Source organism: Condylura cristata, unplaced genomic scaffold (genome assembly GCF_000260355.1).
Source record: "Condylura cristata isolate star-nosed mole 26May11 unplaced genomic scaffold, ConCri1.0 scaffold00023, whole genome shotgun sequence".
Classification (NCBI taxonomy): domain Eukaryota; kingdom Metazoa; phylum Chordata; class Mammalia; order Eulipotyphla; family Talpidae; genus Condylura; species Condylura cristata.
In genome coordinates, this window is record NW_004567124.1 from 8,908,904 (window position 1) to 8,923,377 (window position 14,474).

The 14,474-nt window shown below is 43.1% G+C and overlaps 1 protein-coding gene across 1 annotated transcript in view; it reads right to left on the minus strand.

Moving 5' to 3' along the window:
* Positions 1–14,474, minus strand: part of TLN2 (talin 2) — a 403,979-nt gene that overhangs the window by 52,671 nt on the left and 336,834 nt on the right. Inside the window, exons 43-44 of the mRNA XM_004687721.2 lie at positions 6,150–6,296; positions 2,273–2,374 (exon numbers count right to left, since the gene is read on the minus strand). Of these exons, the coding sequence (XP_004687778.1) occupies positions 2,273–2,374; positions 6,150–6,296 (249 nt within the window). The remainder of the gene's footprint in view (positions 1–2,272; positions 2,375–6,149; positions 6,297–14,474) is intronic.

Below are 14,474 nucleotides of genomic sequence, written 5' to 3' on the forward strand. Positions count from 1 at the left end.
GTGTTAATACCACTGGAAGCCAGAGGGTTTCATTCACTTTTAAGCTCTTGACTTGCATTTGGGGCTGAACACTGGAGAGGGCAGTTCAAGCAAAGCCCATGCTGTGTCACACATGACAGGCCAGGTTCCTCTCTGGCCAGCAGGTGCCTGCCAGGCCAATGGCGACATGCTCAGGTTTAGGCTGTGAAGCATGGAGGCTGGGCCCTGGGGTTCACTCTGGGCGGTGAGCATGGCAGCCTGCGCCAACCCTGCCTCATGAGTCACCAGAGGATTCCTCAGGAGGCCCTGGCCATAGGCATCTGTAGAGATCTTGCTGATCTGGTTTCTGGGAACCAGAAGCAGGTCCCACATCAGCAAAAGAAGGTATGAGGGCAGGGTTGTTAAGGAAATCATGACTGAGAAGTGATGGGTAAGCCAAACGCTTTGGAGAAAGAAACTCAGAGAACATAGGCTTGTAGTAAATTTGTGTCAAAAAAAATGACAAGGTTTCAGCCACAAATTTAGTTAAGAGTATATGGCAACCAATCCCTACCCTTGCTTTTATTAAGGTAATAATTTTTTCCAGTTTCATTGAAAAACTTACCACAGTGGACCCTACCTAGCTAATGTGCTAGTTTCTAGTTTTTCCTAACAACCATAGTTTAGTACTCACAATGGAGATTTTAGCAAGCCACACAGAGAGGTATCCTTGTCTTTGGGTCAGATGCTTCCCGCCTATCCAACTTCATCTCTGGCTCTGCATAACAACCATTTCTCTCTGTGTGGCATTTGAAGGCGAGGATTTCTATGGGCCTTTAAGAAACTCTTTAAAATGACTCACATCCACTGAGGCAGGACAGGAATGTCCAGCTCATATAAGGCACGTTTACAAGAAACTGTCACAGTTCAGTTGAGGCTGAGATGTGGGTTCCCAAGGACCGTGCCCTGAAACTCATGAGAGATACGCTGTACCAAACACTGCTCCACTGAACCTTGTTTCAGGGTGCACAGCGGTTGTGGGGTGACCTGCTTCACTGGGTTGAAACTCTTGCAAATTCAAGGCCTACGTCAGTCCTCTCAGGAGCAGCACGGAAGCTCCAGATTGGACTCCAAAATAATGTGGACACCAAGGATCACGAGGGGCTGGTGAGAACCTAACCTGTGAGATGTACTAGAGTACTATAAGGTCATTCAAAATGGCTTCACCCCCCTACTGGGCTGTGTTTCCCTGCTGAGAGGAACAAAAACTGTGGGGCTGCCTGATTCCATCAGTGAGCAACCACTGAGCTCCAGATTCCAGACTTTTCAGTTACTGATCTGGGCCATGTTCCACCTCCCTCCCTAGCTCAAATTCTTTTTAACAAGGCTGGCAGGATCACAGATCACAGAGTTTCTAAGGAGCAGCAGCAGCAGCCAGGGAAGCTTTGTGGTCCAAGCTCAACCTCTAGTGGACACACTACTACATGACAAAAGCCTGATAGGGCGGGAGCTATTCAGGGGCTCAGGCTGCTCCCACCGGCTGGAGTCTACTTCATCTCTCAACTCTGGCTGGTGTGGCAGCTTCCAAGCACCTTTCAAACATCTGAGTCTTCAAAGGTGGAGAGGAACTTTCTTACTATGTACTCCTTTCATTTCAATTCTTTGTGGAGACTATTTGTCTTTTGCACAACTTGCTTACATATTAAGTTGATATTTTAACTGTCTCTCAATGCCATTTGGAACTACAGAGTCATATAAAACAATTTTGATCATAATATATTCAGGCAGAAAAATAAAAAACAAACAAAAATCTCAAAATGTACTTGCTTTCTGTTGTCAGGAAAACTTTGAAAATATAAACATGTTTTATTTAGCCTGAAAGACTGGAAATCTCTTGTGCAAATACCATCATTAAATCCCATCAATTTGTTTTGTTTCCAAATGTCTTCTTTCATAGTATAATTTAAATCTATAAAGATATCTCACATCCCTTTGTGAGGTGAGTAGGACTTGTCTTTCTCCTTAACTCCACCTGTCTTCTCATTTCCTCCTTAAGCCTCATTCTCTCTCCTTCCATTGCTTCCCTCCAACTCTGTCCTCATGCCTTTAATTCCCTTTTGCAGCTTTCTGATGAGATGAGACACCAGCAGGCTGGGGCACCTATGCCACAGGCTGCTAGAAAGAACAGAAGCTGGGGCCCAGGAGGAAACAGAAACATGGAATGGTTTCCCACCAATGCAGAACCCAGCCTGAGGCTTGTGGTGATGGGTGGAAGGGCAACCATGGTGGGTGGGGCAGCTCTTTTTCTTCTTACCATTTCCTGAGCTGTTACTGCAATGGCTTTGGAGTATTTTACCACAGTCGTCTGATAGTCAACAAACGTTCCCTTTGGTTCTGGAGGAGTGCCTTCATCCAGCTACAGAGGAGAGGAAAAGAGCCCAAAGGTCATATAAGGCCTGTTGAAGACTGACTGTATTTATTAGAATTAGGAACCTTAAAACAATGGAGAAGTCCTAAGAATATCCCTGGCCCACAGTCAACAGAATCTCCCAACTTTAGCATAAGGAATTCAACAGAGGTACACATAAAGCTGTTGGGGACACGGGCAAGGAGAGGCCCCCAGTTGGAGAGGAGTGAGAACGTTTTCCAGAAGAAAGATGTTTTTGCTAAGTCTGCCATGTATATACAAGGTGGGGAAAGATAGCCCAAGAAAAGGAAATAGCATTCAAGCATGTACAGGGAGGAGTGAGCTGGACAATCTAGGGAAACAAAGAATGGCAGAAGAGAGGAGCGTGAGGAGGCAGACTCTAAATCATCATGAACATCCTAGCAACATATTGCCTATAAACAGCTACACCCTGGCATGCTCACTTATGACCTCAGTTGGGGAAGAGACGAAATAGGAAGTACAAGGGGTGATGGTCACTCATGAAGTTCTAAGTGAAAATAGCTGAGGAGTTGGAGCAAATGAAAATAGCTGAGGAGTATCTCTGTTCCTTGGGCTGAGGACATATTGGTTCAGAAGACATATTCTGAGGCCTGGTTTTAGGACTGCAGGCTGGTAGCTTAAACTTTCTGAGTCTCATAACCTTCACTGGAAACTTCCAAGTGCCTGAAGGCTAAAATAAAAACCAGCTGAGACTATATCCACTCAACGCTACATGAGGCAGAGGAGATGAAGCCCACGATACTGACGATGACAATGTCAATGTCAAAGACTACCCATCTTCACCATCATCACCATTACTGTCACCACTGGGTGCTGAATAAAATTCCAGGTGGGGAGACAGGTGAATAAAAATGAATATAGGAAGAGTGAGCAGTGTGAAGAGGAAGAGACTAAGACTGTGGCAATGAAACTGGGTCTGTTTGAAGAACCTGACATCATGAAGGAAATGGTGGAATTTGGAGTCAGCAGTGGCATATTTGAGATTTCCCTGACAGCTCTTTCCCTAGTTGTTTGCAGTCAGGAAAGCAGCCATGAGGACAAATAAGGAAATATTCAATGGAGTCTTTAATAACAGCTGTATGTCATGAGTAGGTAAAAGCTACAAAGTGAGTTGAAGGAACATATCACTTGTAGGGCAAGTCTGGGATTTCCACACAGACTCCAGTCTAGAGTTTTTCAAGTTTCTTTTATCAGGGAGACAGAGGCTGTTAACTCTCTTCCTCATGAAGACTGAGTTATAGACTCACTCACTCCAAGTAAATTGATTGGATTTCTAAGTGTCAGGCGATGTGCAAGGACCCCTCATTTGAGATGGGATGTAACTGCTAACACACCAGGCTGCTTGACCCTGAGGACAACTTAGGACATGTTATCCAGTGGCCATTAGACAGGAGGATGAGCCTTTCACCACTTTGAAGACAGTAAGAAAAGTAGAAACAAAGTGGTTTTCTTTTAGGATTTCAAGTTAGTTGAAAAAAATTTCCTCTAGCCTGAAATTATATAGACTTTTTATTTTTTTGGGCATTAATATAACTTTCTTCTATGATATAGATAATGGGGTTTTGTTGCTTTTGTTTCTTTAATTTCCTTTCTTGGTCAAAAAGAAAGAAGGAAAGAAAGAAAAAAAAACCCAAACTGAAGGAAAAAGCAGATCAAGAAAGGTACTAGAACAAACAATCCTAAAGACTGAGAACCACTAAATTCATGGAGTGGGAAAACTAAGGTTCAGAGCACTTGAGTGATTTGTCCAAAGTCACCCAGAAAGCTGAAGACTTTGATTAATCTCTCAGAATCTCAAGGAGACTCTTGAGACAATCAATGAGACTGTCCAGAGAAGCAGCCCAAAATTACCAAGAATTGCTTCCAATTTAGAATCAATTTTGTTAGTTACTGCCACTAAGAATTTTAGACAACAATTCTAACAGTATTTCAATCAAATAACCAAAATGCAGGTAGAAAATGTCAGATTTTTAGTGCTTTGCTTAGTGGCCCAAAGGACTTAAAATATCATTTAATACCAAGTCTCTAGTGATGATACAAAGGGCAAATGGAGGATGAATCAAAGGATGAATAGGGAGGAGGTACTATGTGGTGCAATGAATGTCAGACTGGGTTAGCATTTAGAATCTAGGGGTACCAATGAAAACCTCAACTGTGTACTTGAAGAACTGAGGAAAAACAGGCTTTGTTTCTGGCCTCTGAGGAGCATGTGATTAGCAATTCCTCATAATTGCTATTCTATAACACTTGTTTCCAAAAGAATCAAGTGTTATGTCTCCTGGATTAAGAGCACAGCTGTTACTCCACTGACAACAGCCAGCATAGAGCTGCTGTCCTCATCAGGAATGTGCCACAATAGGCAAGCTCATAGGCAACCAGGAAGACTTCAGAACCTGACTTCCATCTTCCAGGCATGAGGGAACTCTCCCCTGGCATTCCCTGATTTTGAAAAAAACCTTTTCCTAAGAAGAAAAGTCTTATTATTAGTATTCTTAACTTGTACTGAGAAATGTTGAGTGACATTATTTAATAGCCTTAATAGGGCTTATTTTCAAAGCAGTTCTGGTGTTTCAGTGGCTTGTAAACCAAATAAACAAACCCACTGAGACATATCCAGAGGCCTTGAAGAAGAAGTCAAGGTCACTCATGTTCTGTCAATGTCCATATTTGAAGCATGGGAAGGCCACTGCAGAAGTTACTGGAGTGTTTTGACAAGGCAAGTCTGGGGTGTGTAAAGGAGCCCCAACATCCCAGATGGGCTTGTGACTGTCAGTCTGATGATGACCGTACAATGTTTAAGGGGAATTATCCTAATTATAGTTTCAGGCTATCATCTCTTTATGGAGATAAGAACCAATCAATCTTCTCTAAATTAGCAATTAAAGACTGCTTATTATCCTGAAAAACCATATTAATTTATTCATAATCTGACAATGGACATTTAAAACACAGATGATGTCTAAAATTCTTGGCTATGCTATCACAGGATGGCAAATTAGATGTTGATGAACAATTGTTAATTCTAATGAATATAGAACTGACAGGACATAGTGAAAGATTCCTTAGGGAAAGAGGAGGACACAAGGGATTGAAATTCTGTAGTTGTATTTCTTTATTCAGCCAACTCAACTTGTGTCACCAGATGAGAAATGATAGGGAAGTTACCCACTAGCCTGCTGCCTACCAAAGTTCACTGAGGGCTTTTACACCCACAATGTTGTGGGTTTCTGTATCTGCCCAGCTACTAGAACAACAGGCAGGTTTGAAAAATACAAATAGGAGATTCCTAGGCGCTACCCCATAGACTCTAAGTTAAGAGGGCTGGACGGCGGCCCTGAGATGTGCCTTCTGAAATGCTCCCAGTAGCTAGTCTAAAGACAAGTACTTGGGAATCACCTCATTAATTCATTTTGGAGTTTGTTATCCACAACAACTCTATAAAGTTGAGAAGGAAAGTAAAGAATTGTTTCCATTTTATGCTGAGGAAACCACTGATAGTTCCTCCACTGTGATTATTTTCTGGTTGTATAGACTTGGAACTGGTTTGTGAAGATAATGAATAATATGTGGGCTATGTGACAGGCTATCGAAACATTATCTGAACCCTAAGAAAAGAGGAGGACAGTCTGCATCAACTTTTACAGCTCCTTAGAGAATGGTGCCTGGAGACCACGTCTTCAAGGAAGCAGAGGTGGACATGGGGCCCCAGGGTGAAAATGAACATCTGAAGGCTTAGACCCACCTTGCTCATGGCTTCTGCAATGGCATCGACCATGCCCCCCACCAGCCCCACTTCACTGGCAGCTTCATTCAGGGTCACCATGATGTCGTCCACGGCCTCCTTCATGAGCTGGGCAGCCTCTGTAATGGCATCGTGGGTGTGCTGGGCCTGGGAGGGAAGCAGGACAAGACACGGTGAAGGAGAATATGTGCTCAGTTTTTGAAGAATCACTTCACTTCTTTTGAAAATAACCTTCAAAAGCAAAACGTAAAACTGTATCTCCATAATGGATTACAGCCAGGTATACTATGGTTTTTCCTTTTTCTTATTATACTAGTATATTTGTTTGCAAAACAGATAAAAAGCAGAAAGGCAAAGAGAGAAAAAGATCTTTTTACATACAGTCAAAAGAAAAATAAAAGTGCAATATCAAGCAGCAAAGTATGACATGACTATTATTTTATGTTATTATATTCAGTAGGGGAAGGAAGAGAAGGCCACACCCTCCTCAAAAAGAAAAAAAATGTTGATGGCTTTAATTAAGGAAAACTAATAGAAAGGGGAAAAATGTGCTCACTACAAATGGACTTCTCTTCACAGGTACTGATACATAATAATTTCTTTTCTATAAACAAGATAGGAATATGGAAATAGTAAGCACATAGAGGAGAAATAAGTATGTAGAAGTCCTAATTGGTTTTGGAACTATGTTACAAATTACATTGCATTGATGCTGGGGAGAGGAATGGGGAAAGGTCTCCGGAAATAGTAAGCACATAGAGGAGAAATAAGTATGTAGAAGTCCTAATTGGCTTTGGAACTATGTTACAAATTACACCACATTGACGCTGCCGAGAGGAATGGGAAAAGGTCTTCAGAGACAGACATTCTACAGGCAGAGTCCCTGTCATGAATCCCTCAAGACAGAGCCTCAGAGATGCTTTAACCAGTCCAAGCATTTCACCTGTGTAGGGATACAGCTGGCTCTGGGGTGACTGAATAAAGGAAAACATGGAACAGCAGTGCTGGGTTCCCTAAAAGATACTTCAGTGTTATCAAGATGCAGGGGGAAGAACCAAGGTCATGGGATCAGAAAAACCTGGGTTCTGGTTCTGGCTCCCCTGATTATCAGCTTAAGTGGTCATGGGCTTGACTTTCTTTTCAGTGAAATGAGAATAATTATAAAAATGCCATGCAGTGGAGTTCTGATAACATCATATGAGAAGTCTTGCAGATATACCGAGAAGACTTGTAGAGGCTCTTTAACTTCCCTTAGGAAACTAATGCCCAGAATCATGCCACTCATGCAGAACCTAGGGTACCTAGAGCTACCTCACTGGGAAGATGACCCCTCCAAAAGGCCAAATAGTTGCATCTTCACATCGGTAGATGAGAAGGCAAGGAAGCTAGGGAGAGATAGTAAACGCTAACTCTTTGAAGTGATTTATAGGGGAGAATCCCAAGAAATGGTGAGGTGAGCCACAGGAACCAGCCCTAACTCTGGAATTGGAAAGCCACAGAAATCCAAAAGAGCTCTTGCACCATTACATTTGATAACATGTAAAAGATGCAAATCATGGTTATCTTGAGGCAACTGAATCAGGTTACAAACATTAATTATTGACCACTAAAATTGCTTTAGAAGATAACAATGAAAAATAACCTAGAGAAACAAAAATTCCTTGAATCGTTACCAGACTAGTGTCCACTTACCCATCTCTGAGACCCTCAATGGAGCAAGAAGGCAGCTTCCCTCTCATTTCCCATTTTTCCTGGCACGGAGTTGTGGAGACCACCTGGCTTCTGACCCCTCACAAACATCGCATCCTCTGCCTGCAATGACTGGTTCTATTTACCTGTTCTCCTTTTCCTCCATGCAAATCCTGGCCCCTTTTCAAGGTCCAGACTAAATGCCACCTCCTTCCAGAGCACTCAGGTTAATTTTGTTCACAGATTCTCATCAACTTTCTTTTGGATTCCTACAACTCTGAGCAGCAACTCTAGAGTCAGTATCACCAGACTCTTAAAAGACAAGAATGTGGGGAAGCGACACTGGTTTCTGGGGCTAACTGGAAACAGACAAAGCTTCTGCTTGATTTTCTCTCAGGCACATATCTTGGAAGCTCACCGTCTCTGTGCTTTATGGACAGACTGCACAGAGAGGTAGGGAAGGGTACCTAAGAAGTCCCCACCATTCCATCATCCAATTTCTGAGTAATTTTAGTCCAGACCTGGGAGTGATGTGCCTCAGGCCAATCAAGCCCCAGCCACCATCTAACAGCAGTGGCAGGATGGACCTGAGTGAGAACACTGCTGAGACCTGTGGATCGGCAGGCCCACCAGAGAGACTATGGAAAGTGCTGTTTCAAGTTACTACATTTTAAAATGGTTTATTTGTAGCAATTACTAAGGAAAAAGCACCTGAAATGAGCTCCTAACCCAGATTTGGGACTCAGAGATTTCTGAGAGGTGCTGTTGAAACTGAAGCTGAGACATGGAGTCAGAATGTAGTCATTGGTCAAGCTGATGGGGTGAAGAAAGGGAAAGGAGGAGCATTCCAGACAAGGATACAGCCTGTACAAAGGTTGAGCAGCAGGAAGGAGCGTTGACTGTGAAGACTGGGTGAGTAACACATGTGACGCGTCTGGCAGAATGCCTGGCACAGCACCTGCCCTACTGTGCCTCTCGCTAGCCCAGTCTCATCTCTCCCACCAGATCAAGGACTCCGTACAGTTCATCCTGCTGCTCTCCAGAGGCACCATGTTCAGAGGAACTGAATGGCTTGATACAGTCATGAGGTGGGGCAAAGATAGTGGGTAAGATTTTCACCAGGGTAATCTTCACAGATTGTTGGTTCAAGCTTTTTTCTCTAGAGGAGTCATTTAGAATTAAGTAGAACAATCTGTTTCATGCCATGTAACACATGTATGGCAGAGCTAAGGGTCCAGACGAGGCTTGGGGGGAGTTCCCTCCCCAACTGCATGCACTCAGGCTGTGATGATATGCTTCGACTCTTCTGTCTAGACCAGGAACACCTGCTGTCCACGCAGATGCTGGCAAGACACCACCAGCTTGGGTGTACTTCATCCAATGCAAGAGCCAGCCTGTGCACCCAATGTGATTTTTATACCAGTACCTGTATCTTAAGTGAGGTATTTCAGCATTTTACAGATGATGCTTCATCTTACATGACAGGGGGAGCCATGAATGACAATAAATGTCAACCCACATAATAGCAGCAATAGCAAAGACAGCTGCTGACATGATGAGTGCTCCATCCCCTCCCTGTTCCAGGCACCATGCTGGCCACTCTTGTGTCTCTCTCCTTTAATCTTCACAGTCCACTGGAGAGTAGGAATTGGATGCTGTCTCTGCCAGGGACCCCTCTGACACAGAAATCTGAAAATGGGAGTTTTAGCGCTAGAGTTCATGAACCTGCTGGAGGACAACGGCCCCCTGACAAGCTGGCCATCTGCTGAATCTATGCCTCTGGTCAGAAAGGAAATCAGCATATGGCCAGATCACATCAAATTTATGAGCACTCCTGAAAAAAATAAACCTCAATGTAGGGAATATATCATCTACAAGGGAAGGTTTCAGCCTATTCCCCTGAATAGTGTGCTTTCAAACAAGATGAAGCCATGCAGGTCGTCACATGGCAAAGGTAAGGGACCCCAGCACCTGCTAACATTTCCAGAATTTGTCTGGGCTACCTCACTCACTGCCCTCAACTCACTTCAGCATCATCCTGACTTAGCTTTCTCAACCACTGAGGGCTTCACACCAGCCAATGAACATGGTTCTTGTTCACAATTCCCATCTTTGCACCTTGGATCTTGTGAGGCCTAGCTTGTAAGTGTCTTCCAATCCTCCAAGCTTACCACCAGCTGGCCCTGGCCTCAGCGCCTCCCCAGTGTTGTAAAATGAGACATTCGGCTGGTCTTTGTCTCATGTATCTGGGAGGGAGCCTCAAAGCCCTTGGCATTTCCAGAGTGATCACAGGACTATTTGTTGTTCATGCTTAGTTCAAGCATAAATTAAGCACATTAGTTTATGCTTATAAGGTGATTCAGAAGGTCCTAGTATAGCTTCAGGATGAGGACTGGGTATGCTGGAAAGACTGTGATGAGAGGGTCAGGGCTGGAGATTATACCCCGGGGCATATGATGAACTCAAGCCTACACAATGACAACCCCCAGCCCTACTCCAAATAAGTACCAACAGCAGAGCTGCAGTGATTCTCCCTGATTTGCCAGACTGGGAGGGTGATGATATGGAAAGTTTAGGTTTGGGACCTTCCAGTTCTTACCATCTGTATGTTTTCACTTGACTGGCTTGTATTTTTTATAACAGATCCCTAATTGTGAGTAGAGCAATTGCCTGAGTTCTGTGAGTTGTTCTAGCAAGTTATGTAATCTAAGGGGCAGTAATAGGAATCCTTAAGTTTGTAGCCAGTTGTTCAGGGTTTATGGCTGGTGCCTGAATTGGAGGCTGACTAGTAGGGGCCTGTCTCTTACCTGTAAAATCTTACCTAATACCAGGTAGGTAGTGTCAGAATCACACTGTACCAAGCATGGGGTCCACCCATGCTACCATGCTATTCCATTAGTTGTCCTGACCCCTCTGAGGAAGAAGCAAATCTTCCAACAATGGATGGCAGATAAAAAGTAAGGACACCACTAAGAGACGATATATAAGTAACTCAAGTAATTATATGAAGGAGAATTCCAATAGGAGGCTATGTAGCTATAGAAGCCAGCCTTGTCTGCAGAATTGGAAAGCTATGGGAATCTAAAAGAGTTCTTTAATATGACATCTGATGAAATGTGAAATATGCAGATCATGGATGGTTATCCTGGGGCAACCTGCTGGAATGCTCAGCTCTTTCAGGGATATGATGGAGTAATAGGGTAATTTAGGTTGATTGTTGATTTCATGACACAGATAAAGTAAAACAAAACATACAGATTGTTTTATTCTGATAATGGAAGTCTGAAAGATGACCTCTCCTGTATGGAATCCTCCAGAGAAAGCATCTCATAAAAACACATTTTAATTTCTACAGAAGGTATTTCTTTAAATTTTACTTAGAAAGAGGTGACTACTGGTAGACAAAAATGCCAGGAATTTTACCCATTCAAATTAAGACAAAGTACACCTTCTGGGCAAGAAGTAAAGCTGTTTGCCAAGTATCTGCTCTCTCATAAAGGTGGAGGAAGTTCTCAGAAGCAAACTTTGCAGATGGTAGCAGTAAATCACAAAATTGCTCTGAATTCCTTAGAAAGTGTAAAGGACACCTGGGTACCAAGGTCTATAAAACACATCCTTGCCCTTGGCTGTCCCAGAAATGAATCACCTTCCTGTCTGCTTGTGCTGAGGAATTCTCTAGAAGACCTGCTCTCCTTCCTTCCTCATGATTAAGTTTTACAGATCCCAACTTTGGTTAGGGCAGACTCTGCCTCTACTGAGACGCCTCCTCCAGGCCTCATTGGGCTGCTTCCTCTAACTCCAATGCAAACCTCATCTTTACACCACAGTTTAGTCTAAATCACATGTGCAAGGTAGCTGAGCACACTAGATTCAGTCACCGACAGACACAGCAGGCTCTCAATTAAAGTCTGCTTACAGGACTATGGCAGTGTGGTTTGGGGAGCCAACACGCCCAACAAAGAGGTCATTATTTCTGATTCTGGAGGGGCTCCTTATGGTACAACATAGGAAGAGAGTCAGACTGCATTTTTTTTTTTTTGGAAACATATCTGAAATATACTTCCAAGGGAGCCTTATTTCTTTAATATAGTGCTTTAACTACAAAGCCCAGTGGAACAGACAGAGACATCACAGGAGTTAGGAAACAGAGAAGGCTACAGGGAGCCAGATCTCAACTTTAGGAGAAAGAAAATCAAGGAATAATAAGGACCGCCAAACAGTGGAGAGGGCTATGTATTTGCCAGCAGGCTGCAGGCAGAAGCCAGGGGAGGGGGGCCTTCAAGGATGCTATAAGGAGGAACTCAGTGGGGTAGGGGTGAGCACAGAGGGGCTTTTGGTGGGCTGAGGCTACACCGCAAAACTTTTGTAACCATCTGATTCATGAACACCAGAGTCTGGGTCTGCCACTTAATTTCTTTTCTTTTAAACAGCTACTGTACCAGGTTGTATCTTACTCAATCTCTGTAACTACTCTAGGGAGGTATTCATCTCTAAACCCATTATTTAGATGAAAAGCTAAAGAAATGAAGCAAATTGCTAGCAAGATGCTCAATTGGGATTTGAATCCAATTTTGTTGGTCCCCAAACTTTGTGTTATTTTTCACCAAATCAGAGCCAGTGATAACCAATTAACCACACTTTTTTTTTTTAAGAGGAGAACACAAACACAGTCCCCCACTACCACAAATTATGCAGTTGAGTTTCCCACATTTGGGGAAATCGTAGATTTTCTCTGTAAAGAGGGATATTCACCATCTAGCTTGTGCATCCATACATACACCACCACATATATAGCAAACAATTCCCAGTAAGTATCCACCCAAAATATTAAGTCTTTTAGTCCTTTTCTTAGGAAAAGGACTAAAAGCCAACTTGTCATTCATGTCCAACTCAGTTTTTGGTCAGGGCACAGGTGGACATTAACAGTGAGGAGACAGAAGTGGACACCTATTTTCACTTTGTTCATCACTTGCCTTAGTTAATCACCAATGAAATCTATGTCTGTCTCCTGCCACCACTTTGAAGTAGAAGGTGTCATTATCAATCTGACACGACTATGAATGTCACATATGCTTCCAACCAGAAGGCTCCTTGGTGTATAAAAATTCCATGAGGAGTTCTGAATGTGCAGTCCAAACAGATGGATTAACATGATAAAAAACCAGAAAGCTATTTTAAATTCTTTTGCTTGGAATGAAACTCTCTCAGGTAAGAGTGGAGAAAAGTGCCAATAAATAGCCTTGGAGTAAAGACAACTCAGAACTGGATCAGGAAGTCCTGTCCTGGTTCCTTCAGTTTGAGGAAGGTGCAAGGAGTTGTTGGCCCAACTTTGGGGCACCTATCACTAATCAACCATAGCCAAGGGTATTTTTGTTCTTGCTTTACCATACCCCTTCATCAATAAGACTTATTTTTCCAAAAGACTCAGAACTACTTGAAGGTACTGGCTGACTCTTAATATATTTTTTATAATCAACTAGTTTAATTTTACATAATTTTGTGCCTTTTTCCATCTCAACTGCAATCCCTGTGGACTTCCCATCACCAGTTCACCCTTGTGCCATCACCATGGTCCCATGTACTGCCCTCCCCCCCCCCCCCCCCCGCCCCGATCCTATTCGCCACTCCACCCCTGTAAAATGTCTCTGGTATATAGTTGTTCATTATTATCCCCCCCTCCCTGCCTGGTCCTTAATGCTCCTGCTATGAGTGAAACCATCTGGAATTTTTTTTTCTTTCTGGATTATTTCACTCAGAAAGATCCCTTCCAGCTCCATCCATGTTGTTGCAAAAGGCACAAGTTTATCTTTTTTGATTGCTGTGACTTAATATTTTTAGCATCCCCACAATTAGGATCTTACTAGTTTCTGGATAGCCGACTCAAAATTGAACATAGCAAACGCAGGTCCAAGACATGTTTCTCTAGTACAACCTGGTCAGTGCCACTGTCCACTGCTTACAGTGAAGGTCAGATCCATAGCTGGAAGGGGAAACCTCCACAGCCTTGTCTACCCTCCTGCACGCTGTCTGCACACATTGCCCATCCCAGACACAGCAGGCCACGCACTGTTTCGCAGGTGTCACCATGTTTTCATAAACCAATATGTGACTTTGCACATGCTGCCTCTTTTTCCAGCAAGCCTTAAGTTACTCTCTGCACCAGGTCATTTCCTTTTTGAAACCAGTCAGTCAGTCTCTTCCCTGCAGCGTTCCCTGGCCCTCTCCAGCCCTTGATCTGGACAGTTGGTATGGGGAGGTCTGTGGGACACAGGCTCAGCCTGCCTTTCCTTTGATCTTGAACAACTCGTCTAAGGTCTTAACATACACATCTATAAAAGAGGAAACTACCATTTTACAAAGGACCAAGGTAATAAGATCAAATAAGATGAGGAGAGAAGGTATGTTAGGTAACAGAGAATCAGCAATTAATATTAGTTCAGAAATTACTATTTTGTGAATTTGACTATTAACATAAAATCTTTTCCACTGTACCATCCTATCAATTTAAAGCCTTCAAGATGCAGCCAAAAGACATTACAGAATACTTATAAATCACTCTAGCTTGGAGTTAAGTATGCTACACAAATCCTTATGGTCGGTGCTCCCTGCAGTTAGCTTGTTTTAGGTGGGGATACG